The sequence below is a fragment of the Mustela nivalis genome (assembly GCF_964662115.1).
Source record: "Mustela nivalis genome assembly, chromosome: 15".
NCBI classification, from domain to species: Eukaryota; Metazoa; Chordata; class Mammalia; order Carnivora; family Mustelidae; genus Mustela; species Mustela nivalis.
Genome location: NC_139034.1, coordinates 29,773,437 through 29,787,290, shown reverse-complemented (window position 1 = coordinate 29,787,290; position 13,854 = coordinate 29,773,437). Strand labels below are relative to the sequence as shown.

General features: G+C 35.3%; 1 protein-coding gene across 5 annotated transcripts in view; it reads left to right on the top strand.

Annotated features, from left to right (window-relative positions):
• Positions 1 to 13,854, top strand: part of FNDC3A (fibronectin type III domain containing 3A) — a 173,755-nt gene that overhangs the window by 99,391 nt on the left and 60,510 nt on the right. For all 5 annotated transcript variants that reach the window (XM_082701580.1, XM_082701578.1, XM_082701579.1 and 2 more), the window contains 3 exons: positions 4,571 to 4,808; positions 8,949 to 9,218; positions 10,776 to 10,834. In XM_082701580.1, coding sequence (XP_082557706.1) covers positions 4,571 to 4,808; positions 8,949 to 9,218; positions 10,776 to 10,834 — 567 coding nt within the window. The remainder of the gene's footprint in view (positions 1 to 4,570; positions 4,809 to 8,948; positions 9,219 to 10,775; positions 10,835 to 13,854) is intronic.

Here is a 13,854-nt window from a genome sequence, read left to right as displayed (position 1 = left end):
TCTCTCTGTCTTCTACATCATCAATTTCTTACTGTCTGATGGGCCGCTCTCATTCTATCAGCATTGTCATTGTTCTCACAAAAAAACAACACATTTTTTAGTTTCTTTACTCCACTGCTACCAGCCACCACCTTAGTTCCATATTCCCCTCTGCAGGAATACTTGCCTAAATTGGGCTTTTAGCTCTCTATTTCTGCTCCCCACTTTCCTCTCTAAACCCACTTCAGTTAGGGTTTGCCCCTATGATTACAGCAAAACTGTTCTCATCAAAGTCACAGTAACTTCCACATTGCTAAATCCAGTGGTCAGTTCTTCATCTTCATCTTATTTGACCTTTCAACAGTATTTGACAAAAGTGATCCTTCTTCCTTGATACACTTTACTGAACTTCCAGACTCCACACTCTTCTTAGTCTTCCTACTTTACTTGGTTGTCCTTTTCCAATCTTTTCAGAACTTCAGGCTAGTATATCTAACTGCCTACTCAACGTTTCCACTTAAATGTCTTACAGACTTAACTAAATTCACATATCTAAAACCTAAAACTTCAGGTCTTTCCCCCTGAAATAACTTATTCTGCCTTCACAGCCTTCACAGCCTTCCCCCTTCACAGTTGATAGAACACCATCCTTTCATAACTTCTTCTTTTAACTTCTCCAGGGGCATCATCAGCTAATCTTGTTCTACCTTTAAATATATGGAGAATGTGAACATTTTTTTATCACCCTGGTCCAAGCCACCACCATTTCTTGCGGAGATACTACAATAACTTTCTGGTTTTTCTGTTGTTGTTGTTCCCTTGTCCTACAATCTGTTCTCAACTCAGCAACCAAAGTAATCCTAGTAAGTATAAGGTTATGTCAGGTTTTCTCAACCTCAGCACTACAGACATTTTAGGCCCAGTAATTTTTGTTGTAAGAAATTGTCCTCTGTGTTGTAGGTAGCTAGCAGCTTCCCTGACCTCTCTACCCAGTAGATGCTGGTAATACCCACTCCCAGTTGTGACAACCAAAAATGTCCCTAGGTACTGCCAAATGTCTGATAGGCCCCTGGCTGGGCACCAGTGACATCACTTTTCTGCCCAAAACTCTTTGGTGGTTCCTCCTTTCACTGATGTAAATGCTGAAGTTTAGGTGCTTATTAACTTTCACTGATGTAAATGCTGAAGTTTAGGTGCTTATTGATAGCTCATATGGTCCTTCCTAATCTGCCACTCCCTTTATCTCTTTGACCTTACCTGCTTCTACCTACCCTTCTTCCTTATGCTGATGAACCAGGCACATTGGCTTCCTTCTAAAACTACTTTTATTTGTTAGGGACTTTGTTCTGTTTTCTCTGCCCAGAACACTCTTCCAGATTTTTACATGAATAATTCATTCAGTTACTTAAGTCTGCTCAAATTTCATTTTGCCAATAAGGCCTATCCTGGTCACTCTGTTTTACACTGCAACCTGTCACACTCCCACAATGCTTCTGATCCCGCTCACCTGTTGTTTTTTTTCCCCATACTTATCTGCTGGCAACATGCTAAATAATTGACTCTTCTTTTTGTATTCACTGCCTCTATAGTAAGTGTGCCCCACAAAGACATCACTAACATTTTTTCTCACCTAGATTACCAATGTTTTTGTCTTTTTTTAAATGAGCGGAGAAGGTAAAGTTAGAACTAGATATGGAAGGATAGATGGTATTTGCATAGTTGTATATTAAGGGGAGGCAAAATGAAAAGAAAGATGTCATAAACAGAAGTCCCAAGATATGGAAATGTATAGGTTTGTATGAAGACAGCTCTTTAGTATACCAGCCTGGCTGGAGTTAAGGGCTCAGGATTTGGTAAAGGAAAAAAATACATTTAAGAAGATAGGTTGGAACAAGACTGAAGGCCAGGTCAGAGAATATGGACTACAATCTTATCAGAAATGGGAGTCATTTAAGATTAGTGAGCTGGAGAGTTGATAAAGACGAAAGTAGTATATTGTGTCAGACACTGTAGTTTGGCTTGCTAAAAATCCATTCCAGACTCCTCCTAATGTCCCCTCTGTGGGTTAAAGGCTGAAAATCTGTAGTTTCCAGACTTTCTCCAGCTAGGGCTCCATATATTTCATTTCTGCCAATTACATGTATTTGTCTGAGGCTTGAATTCAGAACTGAATTAAATAGGAAGAAAGGCAGAACATGAGGCATTTATTTTGCTGGAAGCAAGAATTATACATTATAGCTCTAGAGCTAGTATATAAAAAACTGAATTCATTTGGTCTTCTAGTATAGACAGTTCGTCTCATACTCCCAACAGGTAAGGATAGTTTAATGGGGTGTTTAATAGTAATTATAATCTTTCTAAAGCAGTAATCATTGATTTTTAATTTAGGCTTATTTGTTCCTAAGTAAGTGTGTTTTCTAATATAACTACCAAGCATGTATATGTTTATATACAAAACTTGCTATTCCATTTTTTTAAGTTTATTTATTTATGTAATCGCTATCCCCAATATGGGGCTTGAACTCACAACTGCGAGATCAAGAGTTGCATGTTTTTCCAGCTGAGCCAGGTGGGCACCCCCAAATTTCGCTGTTTTTAAGGATAGTAAAACTTGTTCTTCCTGAATATAGCAGGATTTGCCTCTAAGTTAGCACTTTATATTTTAATAGTTTTCTTTTTCCTTAAGAGAAAGGTATTATTAGTCATTTATTATACCTGGAGAATAATCTTTTAAGTCTTAAAGTTTAAGGGCCCTATTTTAATAGAGGGATTCCTAATTTTGAGATAAACTCCTATATCCTATTGGGCTTTCCTGTATGTCCTGGCAGCTCCAGTGAGATTGAAAGGGTATAAATCTATCATTTTGAGAATTCCTTTTCTTGGTACGCCTAGGTGGCTCAGTCTGTTAAGTGGCTGCCTTTGGCTCAGGTCATGATCCCAGTGTCGTGGGATCAAGTCCCACATTGGGCTCCTTGCTTGGCAGGGAGCCTGCTTCTCCCTCTGCCTCTGCCTGCCACTTTGCCTGCCTATGCGCACACACTCTCGCTCTCTCTCTGACAAACAAATAAAAATAAAATCTTAAAAAAAAAATCCTTTTCTGCAGTGTAACCCCTATTTAAAAATATATAATATCTAGGATTCAGTTCAGGGCTAGAATAACGGTTAGGTTTAGGGACCGTGTGAGGGTATGTGCCTATTAGAGACCTCTCCAGAGGGATAATTTTAGGGTTAGGGTTAGGGGTTAGGGTTAAGCACATACCCTCACATGGTCCCTAACCCTAACTATTATTCTGTCTCAAACTGAACCCTAATCCTAGATCTGAGAGACAAAAAGATTTTATATATGTATACAATGGAATATTACTCAACCATAAAAATGAATGAAATCTTGCCATTTGCAATGATGTGGATGGAGCTGGAGTATTATACTGAGTGAAATAAGTAAGGGAAAGACAAATGCTATATGCCTTCACTCATATGTGGAATTAAACAAATGAGCAAAAAGAAAAAAGGAACAGAGAGGCCAACCAAGAATTATCTCAGATCATTATTGAGAACACACTGATGGTTACCATAGGGGAGTTGGGTAAGGGGGATGGGTTAAACAAGCAGTGGGGTTAGGAGTACATATGTTGTAGTGAGCATTGGATGTATGGAAGTGTTGAAACACTATTATTTTACACCAGAATATAATATTACACTGTATGTTAACCAACTGGAATTAAAATAAAAACTTTTTAAAAATGTGTAATTTCTAAAATTGAAAGCCACAGATACTTAACTGGGAATTAATATATTAGGTGTTAGTCTCCCTTGAAAAGATCTTTAGCTGTTAAAATTGTCCTGGTAATGTTTGCAAGAATTTTGTTCCTAAATGCAGTATATGGTTGATCTTAGAAATCTGGATCCAGTTTTTTCCCCATTTCTACTTCACAGTTTGTGTTCTTTCTATAGCTTATATCTCCCAACCCCCATCCATAGTTGGGGAAACAAATTAATTCCTGACCCTATTGTGTGTGTGTGTGTGTGTGTGTGTGTGTGTGTGTGTGTGTATGTGTGTATAAGATTTTATTTATTTATTTGAGAGACAGCGAGAGCATGAGTGCAGAAGCAGGGCAAGGGGCAGAGAGAGGGGAGAAGCAGACTCCCCACTGAGCAGGGAGCCAGACATATTACAGGGCTCAATCTCAGGACTCTTGAGAATATGATTTGAGCCCAAGGCAGCTGCTTAACTGACTGAGCCACCCAGGCGCCCCCCCATTGTGTCAAAACCAAAAATTCCTTTGAATCTCCCTTCATTTTTAATGCATCAGTAAATGCACATAACACAAAAGTAAATACCTAATATCGTAGCTCATTGTTTTTATTATTATTTAGCTAATCTCATCATTGATTTAAGATTTATATTGCATTGTATAAGAAAAACTACTTCATGTTCAGTATGTATGTTATGTATATGTACTTAGTGTATTTAATCATATTCTGTAAAATTTCTTAATTTAACTTCTAATGGTATAAAAATTCTTACTCTAACCTATATCAAAAGATTGCTTAAATCTTATGGAAGAAATGTTTAATGTTCATTTTGTAGGTTATTGAAGACAATGGTGTTCGAAGAGTTGTTGTGGTTCCTCAGGCACCAGAGTTTCATCCGGGTAGTCACACAGTCATACACCGTTCCCCACATCCTCCTCTGCCTGGTTTCATTCCTGTCCCAACCATGATCCCCCCTCCACCACGCCATATGTACTCACCAGTGACTGGAGCTGGAGACATGGCAACACAGTATTTGCCACAGTATCAATCTTCACAAGTATATGGAGATGTAGGTAAGACATCTAAAAATATTCCTGTCTTGTGGAGTTAGTTCCTCTTTACTTGGATATACAATAAATGCTTTCCTCCTATTATATAAAAGAAAAGACCAAACAGTAACAATACCACAATCATGTTCTCTGACCCAAGCACTATGTTAAGTATTTCATCCTCATGATTACCCCTCAAGGCAAAAAAGTAAACAAAATCAAAGAGGAAAAATAACTTATATCGTGCAGCAATATTTAGTGGGGACATGTTCAGACAAGAACTTTTCTTCTCTCTTCTGCCAACTAGACTCAGGAAACTTTTCAGCCAGGAACAATCATACTGTTGTTAAATATTTAAGGTTGTGATGCCACTTACCAAAGTTACTGGGTTCTATAAAGGACTGGGGAGAGATGTGGGGGAGGAAACAAGACCTAACCAAGGACCCCAGGGAGTTAATAAATTGCTGGGAAGAATAGACAACCACACATACACCAAATAATTGTCTTATTCTTGCCTATGTATTTAAATACCATCTGTATACTGACAGGTCTCACATTTGTGTCTCCAGCCACAACCTCACCTCTGAGCTTCAGACTTACGTTTCTGACTTCTTAATAACCACTGAAATGCCTCATGCATATCAGTTACATTGTTTCTAAAACATAAATCTCAATTATGTAGCCTGCTTTTCTGTCATCTTCATCTTGATACATGGTAGAACTGTCTACTCAGTTTGCTCAAGTGAAAACCACATGATCAAATTTATTCTTCCTTCTTTAACCCCCACATTAGCTGGTATCAGTTTTATTTTCAGACGTTTCCAAATTTTATCTACTTTTTTCCACTGCTACTCAAATCTTGTCCACTCTTCGCTCTTGTCAGGATAACTGCAGCAGCAGCTGCCTTCCAGTTGGTTTTCTGCTGTCATTCTTGCTCCCAGCCATCCAGGCTTAGCCTGAGTAATTATTTTAAATATAAGTCAAACCATTCTCATATTTAAAAGATTTCAGTAACTTCTCATTACATTTAGAATAAAATCCTGAACCTTCTACTAGACCAGGATTTTTCCATGTCTATACTCTTGATATTTGAGAATGGGTAAGTGTGTGTTTCACAGTATAAAACTGTGCATTGTAGGATATTCAGGAGAAGCCATGCCCTACCAGATGCCAATAGCATACAACTCCTACCCCCCCATCCTCAACCAGTTGTGACAACTAAAAATATCTCCAGATATTGCCAAATGACCATGGGGGCCAAAATTGACCTTGCTTACAATGTACTGGCCTTCACAAAGCCATCCCCTGTGGCCTCTGACTGCTTTGTCCCACTTGTCCCACCCCACCCCCTTCAGTTTTTCAAAACCTCCAAGTTCTTTTTGCCTCAGTGCCCTGCACATGATGTTCTCTCTGCCAGGAATACTCTTTTCCTTTTCTGTGGAAGGCTCCTTTTTTTTTCCCATTTGATTTCAGCTTTCAGAGAGATCCTTTGTGACCTTACCTTATCAGTCTCTCACACTGAAACCTGTTTCTTTCACAGAACTTAACACAATTTGATTTTTTTTTTAATTCATATGCCTTTCTCCCTTATTTGACTACGCATCTCCTGACAACTAAATGTCTTACCCATCACTCTCTCTTAGCAGTACCTATCATTAATGTTTAGTAAACTTACAGAATAACTCTAAAACAGAATTTTAATTCTACAGCACAGCCTATAAGTAATAAATATATATTATGTCATATATCATATATATTTTTCAAACTTCTCTTGCCCAAGTAACACACTGATTCTGTAGGTCTGGGTTTTGCATCTCTGACGCATTCCCAGGTGAGGCTCATTGAAGTGGTCCAGTGAAAACTTGAGTAGCAAGAGTTTATATTACAGTCTCATCCTTCTATTTTCTTTACTGTTAATTATGACTTATTTTTAAAAAGGTATTTGAGAAAATTATTTTAAAAAGCTAGATGTTATAACTGTTGCTATTTCATGTTGTTAAAATCCTTGTTATTCAGAAGGAGATATTAGAATACTTGGATATAAAAAAAATAAAAAAAGAATACTTGGATATGATTCACAGTGTTGTGAAGGAAAGTGAAAAATATAAATCCACAAGGGTACAAATCTAAAAACTAGCTATCCAGTGATGAAAGACAGGAGTCCTACTGTGTGTGAGTTTATAAGCCAAAGTGTCTACAACTAGATCCTAATTATGATAGTTTTATAACTAGTAGCAGCCTTCATGAAGAGGAGATTCTGGCTCTTTCATATAAATATATGCACAATATATATATTTATATATTTTATAATATATTTATATATTTAATATAAATGTTCATACAATATGTTGGCTTTTATATCTAGCTTTTTTTCACTTGGGCTATTTTTTTAAGGCTTAGTTCAAAAGTTTAGCATAATCAGTACTCCATTCCTCTGTATGGCTGAAAATATTACGTTATAGGGATATAATTTTGTTTATCCATGTATTAATTGATGGACATTTGAGTTGTTTCTACTTTTTATCCATTATGAAAAATAAATAATGATGCTTTGACAGTTGTATACAAGTTTTTATGTAGACATGTTTTCACTTCTCCTGAGAGATTCCTAAAAGTAGAATTGCTGGCTTGTATAGTAATTTTATGTTTAACTTATTGAAAAGGCATAAAAACCATTTTCCCTAGTGACTGCACCATTTTACATTCCCACAAGCAGTATGTGAGGGTTCTAAATTCTCCATATTCTTACTAAAACTTGTTACTGTCTTTGGATTCTAATCATTCTGGAGAATGTGAACTTGTGTCTCGTTGTGGTTTTGATTTGCTTATTTCTCATTACTGATGTTGAACACCTTTTCATTAGCTTTATTAGCTATTTGTGTATCTTCTTTGGAGAGATGTCTATTCAGATCCTGCACCCATTTTTTTAGTTGGGTTATTTGCCTTTTTATTGTTAAGTTGTAAGAGTTTTGATAAAATATGGATTCAAGTCCCTTAGCAGATATATGATATACAGATATTTTCTCTTACATTGTCTTTTTACTTTCTCAATGGTATCCTTTAATGCAGAAAAAAAAAAATTTTGGTGAAATCTGATTTTTCTTGGATAGCTTATGCTTTTGGTCCTAAGAAACTATTACCTCAACCAAAGCCATATAAATTGGCACCTATGTTTTCTTCTATGAACTTAATAGTCTTACCTCCTACATTTAGGTCTTTGATTTATCTTAATTTTTGTATATGGTGTGAGGTAGGTGTCCAGACTCATTCTTCTATATGTAGATACTCAAATTCCTGTGTTTTTTATTCTAGTATTATTGTACATATCCTTCTAGTACTATTTCAAAAATACTGTATTCGTTTTCTTAAAACACTAATAAGTTAAAACTTTTTATTGAGATTTTTGAGCCTTTTTTAAAAATATTTTTCTCATTACAAATTTTAAATTTAAAATAAAAATAAATTCTGGGACAGGTAACGGTATTTATGAAGTATATTGATTTTATTATAGTGCTGTGTGACTCTTTCTATAATAAATACATTCTTCTAAATCACAACCTTGAGTTTTTGATATCCAGAGATGCAGTGTTTTGTACCTAGACTCAGTTCTTAGTAAACAATCCTACTTATTTCTTTTTATTAACTCCTATAACTATTTTTCAGTGATGATTCAGTTTGGTTTTTGTGGGCTGTTTTGTTTTGTTTTGTTTTGTTTTGTTGAGTCATAAGAGAATTTAGGCAGGAGGTGGTTTTCTGTTTGCCTCCTTTTTATGTTTGAAGTTGAAAGAGATACTAAAAGTGATGATTACAAAAGAGTAAGAGAAAAAGAACTGTGCACAGTTCATTTCAGTTCTTAACTCAATTATGATTATCATAACTTAATGATGTTGTAATCAGCTGCTTCTGTGGAGGTTAAGAGTTAATTGGAAAAAGATGAAGAAAAGCAATGTCTCTGTAAATGTATTTGATATATATAATTATAATCAAAAAATTTGGTTCTCTCAGTAGATGGAGAAACAGAAATAGCTTTGTTTTGCAGAATTATTCTTTGAAATATTTTATAATAGTTTTATGCAGTATAATAGATTTATTTCCCATTCCTTTCTTTTGTCATAAATGTATTTGGAGTAAATAATGTTTTAAAATATTTTTATTTCTTCCTAGATGCTCACTCTACACATGGAAGGTCCAACTTTAGAGATGAAAGATCTAGTAAAACATATGAACGTTTGCAGAAAAAATTAAAGGATCGCCAAGGAACACAGAAAGATAAAATGAGCAGTCCCCCATCTTCGCCCCAGAAATGCCCTTCTCCCATAAATGAACATAACGGGCTTACAAAAGGGCAGAATGCTAGTGGTATAAACGTAGGATCAGCAAAGAATAAGTCAGGAAAAGGGAAAGGTGGTGCACAAATTGATACAGAAGTAGAAGGTAACTATTTAAAATACTCATCTATTCCTGTTGGTACTTTTCATCATTATTTAATCAACTAAAAGTATATTCTTTCAATTATTTCATTAGGCTCCAGATAAACTATTTTTAACAACCCTTCCTAAATGTGAGAAGTTTTATTACCTAAATTGTTACTGGGGTACTTCTTTTTACAATTTGTGAAAGCTCAATTAGTAATTTCACCTAAATGGCAAATTTTACTACCTAAGAGAAATTCGTTCAAAGAAAAACCCTGGTAAAGTTCATCCAGATTCATTTTCCTCTTTTTCTGGTCCCTTTGACATGCTGGTTTTTTTCAAAACTCTTTATTTCTGCTAACTTCTTTATTTATAAAGTCCCTGAGAGCAACTCATTATGTCATTCATTAATTAATCTATATACTCTATAGGAATGAGTATTCTTCATTGCTTTTGTCAGAAGTTCTTTTTTCTTAAAATCCCCTTATTTCCCTGGACCTTTCCCCTAACGTGTGACTTCTACCATATGAACTCTGAGCACTACTTCCTTTTCTTTATAATTTCCATTCCCCACCAATATATTTTTTTGCTTTAATAGCTTCATGGTTAGTACATTAACATTTATATTAAAGATTTTATTTTTATTGACAGAGAATTTGAGAGAGCACAAGCAATGGGAGCAGAGGAGGAGTGAGAAGTAGACACCCCGCTGAGCAGGGAGCTAGATGCGGGACTCAATCGCAGGACCCTGGGATCATTACCTGAGTCAAAGGCAGACACTTAACCATCTGAGCCACCCAGGCGCCCATTAACCTTTATATTAACAAAAATGTTCTCCCATATTTTTGAGACCTTCTGATGAATCTTTTTCAGTACTGATATTTTACAGGAGTTAAGATAAAGTTACAGATTTATCAGTTTGAATATAAGTTATAGTCAAGTCAATTACATTCTTATTTTGGGAACCACAGTTAAGACCTGCCAAGACACAAATACTTGCGTGTTTGGGTGGCTCAGTCAGCTGAGCGTCCAACTCTTGGTTTTAGCTCAAGTCATGACCTTGGGGTCATGGGATCGAGCCCCATGTCAGGCTCCACACTCAGCGAGGAGTCTGCTGAAGATTCTCTCTATCTGCCTCTTAAACCCTACCCCATGTGTTCACTCCCTCTCTCTCAAATAAATAAATAAATCTTTTTTAAAAAAAGGTGGGGGGAGGGAAGAAAGAAATACTCATTTAACTTGTTAACTGTTAAGAGGTAGGAGATTGGGGAATGAGAATTCTGGAGAGTATTTTTTACAGCTATGAATAAAAATACACTTTGTATAAGAAAAACTTAAGTGACTGGTTCAGATTTATATAGTGGCATTATAATTAGGGATCACAGTTAAAGTGGAAATAGAAACTAAAGCAGAAGAATCTTAAAGAACTACAAACTGCTGAATATGAACTAAAGTAAAAATTAGGAAATAAAAATCTCAGTTTACCAACATAGTTTCAGAAGACATATTGTGGAAAGAGAGGGATGATTATATTTAAGTTCATTTTTTAAATAATCTTTTTTTTCTTTCTCTTTTTTAGAAAAAGATGAAGAAACTAAAGCTTTTGAAGCACTTCTTTCCAACATTGTCAAGCCAGTGGTAAGTATTGCATGTATTTTCTTAACATTTATATTAAGTATTATTCGCGTAGGGTTTTGGTGTATTCTAGTTCAGGCCTTGCTTAAAACTTAATTATATCAGGGGCACCAGACTGGCTCAGTCGGAAGAACACATGACGTTTAATCTTGTGGTCGTAAATTCAAGCCCCACCTGAGTGTAGAGATTACTTAAATAAAAAAAAGAAAAGAAAAGAAAAACTGTAAAAATGTGATATTGATAATGGATCGATGTAGATCTGACATAAGAAAGAATTGTTAGTGAAACAAAATATTCAGTCAGTTCATTTTTTAAACTAGGATTTAATGTATGCTGAATGGCATTGAAAATCATTAGAACAAAGATGTAATAAATAGTGTGGTTACAACTAATTACCAGTTTTTAAAAATCATCTACACGATTTCCATAAAAAATATATTCAGTTAACTCCAGATGCAAAAACAGTTACTATAGAAGAGGTTTGTATTTCCCAACCCTTTGTAAGTGTACATGTAATAGAAGAAATAAAATCAGAGAAGGCAGGCAGCAAACCTGGCTACATAAAATTTTCTGCTTATTTTTTAAATAACCTAAGTAAAGGCTAAGATCTTAATAGGAAAAATACTTGCATCAGATTTGACAAAAGATTAATTTCAAGAACTCATACAAATTGAACTTTTTTAAACCCATTAAGACCCCAAAGTGTTTTTTTACTAGTAATCAAAATTAAACTTCTCTGAAACCATGAGGTCTCATGTCTTAATAAAAAGCTACACAAACAAAAATGTTTTTTGCAGCACAAATATTAATAAAAATAAAACAAAGAATTTATAAATTGGGATATTTTTACAGACAGAATATTTTAATCATTTAAAAATGTGATTTGGGGGCACCTGGGTGGCTCAGTTGGTTAAGCAACCACCTTCGGCTCAGGTCACAGTCTCGGAGTCTTGTGATCGAGTCCTGCATCAGTCTCCCAGCTCCATGGGGAGTCTGCTTCTCCCTCTGACCTTCTCACCTCTCATGCTCTCTCTCACTGTCCCTCTCTCTCAAATAAATAAATAAAAATCTTTAAAAAAAAAAATGTGATTTTTGAAGACCAAAAACATTCAAAGATGCTATTGTAGGAAACAGTGCTATTGATCAAATTATTTAGATAACCATGATTACAGTCTTATAAAGGAAAGACTTTAGAAAGAGGAAAAAAACTAGAAGGAAAAACCAAAATGTCGCAGTTACTCAGATGGGTCATCTTTCTTTCTCTGCTTTAGGAGCTATAACTTCATTCCATTTTAAAAGTAAGCTAATAGATGTGCCAGTAATTAAGATTAAATTTTTATTTTATTAGTTATGTGTGAACTCCTTTATGATGAAATATGTAAGTAATGCACAAATATAGGGAGTAGAAATAAATTCCGGTTACCCACTCCTCTGAGTTAGTCCTAACAGTTTGGGTTTCCAGTTTCACTTTATTTGTATGTGTTCGTCCATCCTAATATATTTTTTCTATTGTCTTTTTATGAAAAAGGGATCATACTGTACCCTTTTGTTCTATGGCAGGCTTTTTTCTTTGTGCTGTGCCTTAGCAATCTGTGTCATCATATTATTCTTTCAAGAGCTGCATAGTTGCTCATTCAGTCAGTCACAGTATTGCCATAATGACAACCAATCAAAATACTTATTGAGATCCTATTATATATCAATAAATAAAAAGCAAATATAAAACCAAATCAGATGTGATAGTAAAAAGAGCTTTTACAGAAATAGGGTAATGTGATGCATTACTGAGGAGAGGGGAATTACATTAAATATAGCAATCAGGAGAACTTTCTCTGAGCCTCTGAAGAGTTAGAAAAGTTGAAAACGTTGGAAGGAATGGAAGAGGGAAAGCAGGAATAATCCTGGCAAGTTTGCCAGATAGACCCAATAGACTATGTTTATTGGAACATAGTGCAGTGGAGGAAGGAGAAGTACAAGATACAGTGGAAGCAGATGACTGGGCTTTCTCGGGCAGGATAAGCCCATTTATTAAACATTGATAAAAATATTTCTTGATTTACAAAACAAAACCTTCTATCTCTTCCCTGCCCAAAAAAAAAAAAAAAAAAAAAACAAACAGAAAAACAACCATGGTAAAATATCTTGTGCTAAGTTACAAAAAAAAATACTTTGCTTTATTCTTGTATGGAAACAGAAAAGTTGTTGTTACTCTCTTACTACCCTCTCCACAAACGCTTATCTTTTAATTTTATACCATGTTAGGAAATTGAAATAAGCCAGTCACTTACCTAATAAGTACTTATCTAATAAGTATTATGGTCCTACTTTTTCGGACAACACTAAATAGATTTGGATGCTTTAGTTTTCTTCCGTTCTAATCTGAGGTCTCTGAAAAAATTAATCTTATACATGTAAATTAATGTAAACCTACACAGAATTATTTCATAATAATAGCTAATACAAGTTTACTTAGTGTCAGACTCTGTTCAGGGTACTTTGAAAACATGCATTATTTAATTTCTAGAACAACCTTTTGTGTACTCTTTTCCCTATCTTACAGATGAGTAAACTGAAGCAAGAGCAGGTGTTTTTTTTTTTCCTTTTTTTTTTTTTTAAGATTTTATTATTCACTTGACAGACAGATCACAAGTAGGCAGAGAGGCAGGCAGAGAGAGAGGAGGAAGCAGGCTCCCCACCGAGCAGAGAGCCCGATGTGGGGCTCGATCCCAGGACCCTGGGATCATGACCTGAGCCGAAGGCAGAGGCCCAACCCACTGAGCCACCCAGGCGCCCAAGAGCAGGTTTGATAAGAAATTCAGTCAATAGCTTTCCAAAATCTATGTCTATCCAAATGTATATCACTAGATTAATAAAAAGAATTTTCAAGCCTTAATAGAATTGGTATTTGAATGAAATAATCGTTAATACTAGCAGCATTTACTTGTTACAGTCTATAATATCAAAAGCATTATTTTTCAGGCCATGAATCTTAAAACAGTTCTTTTAAAGAATTTCTTGGCCAG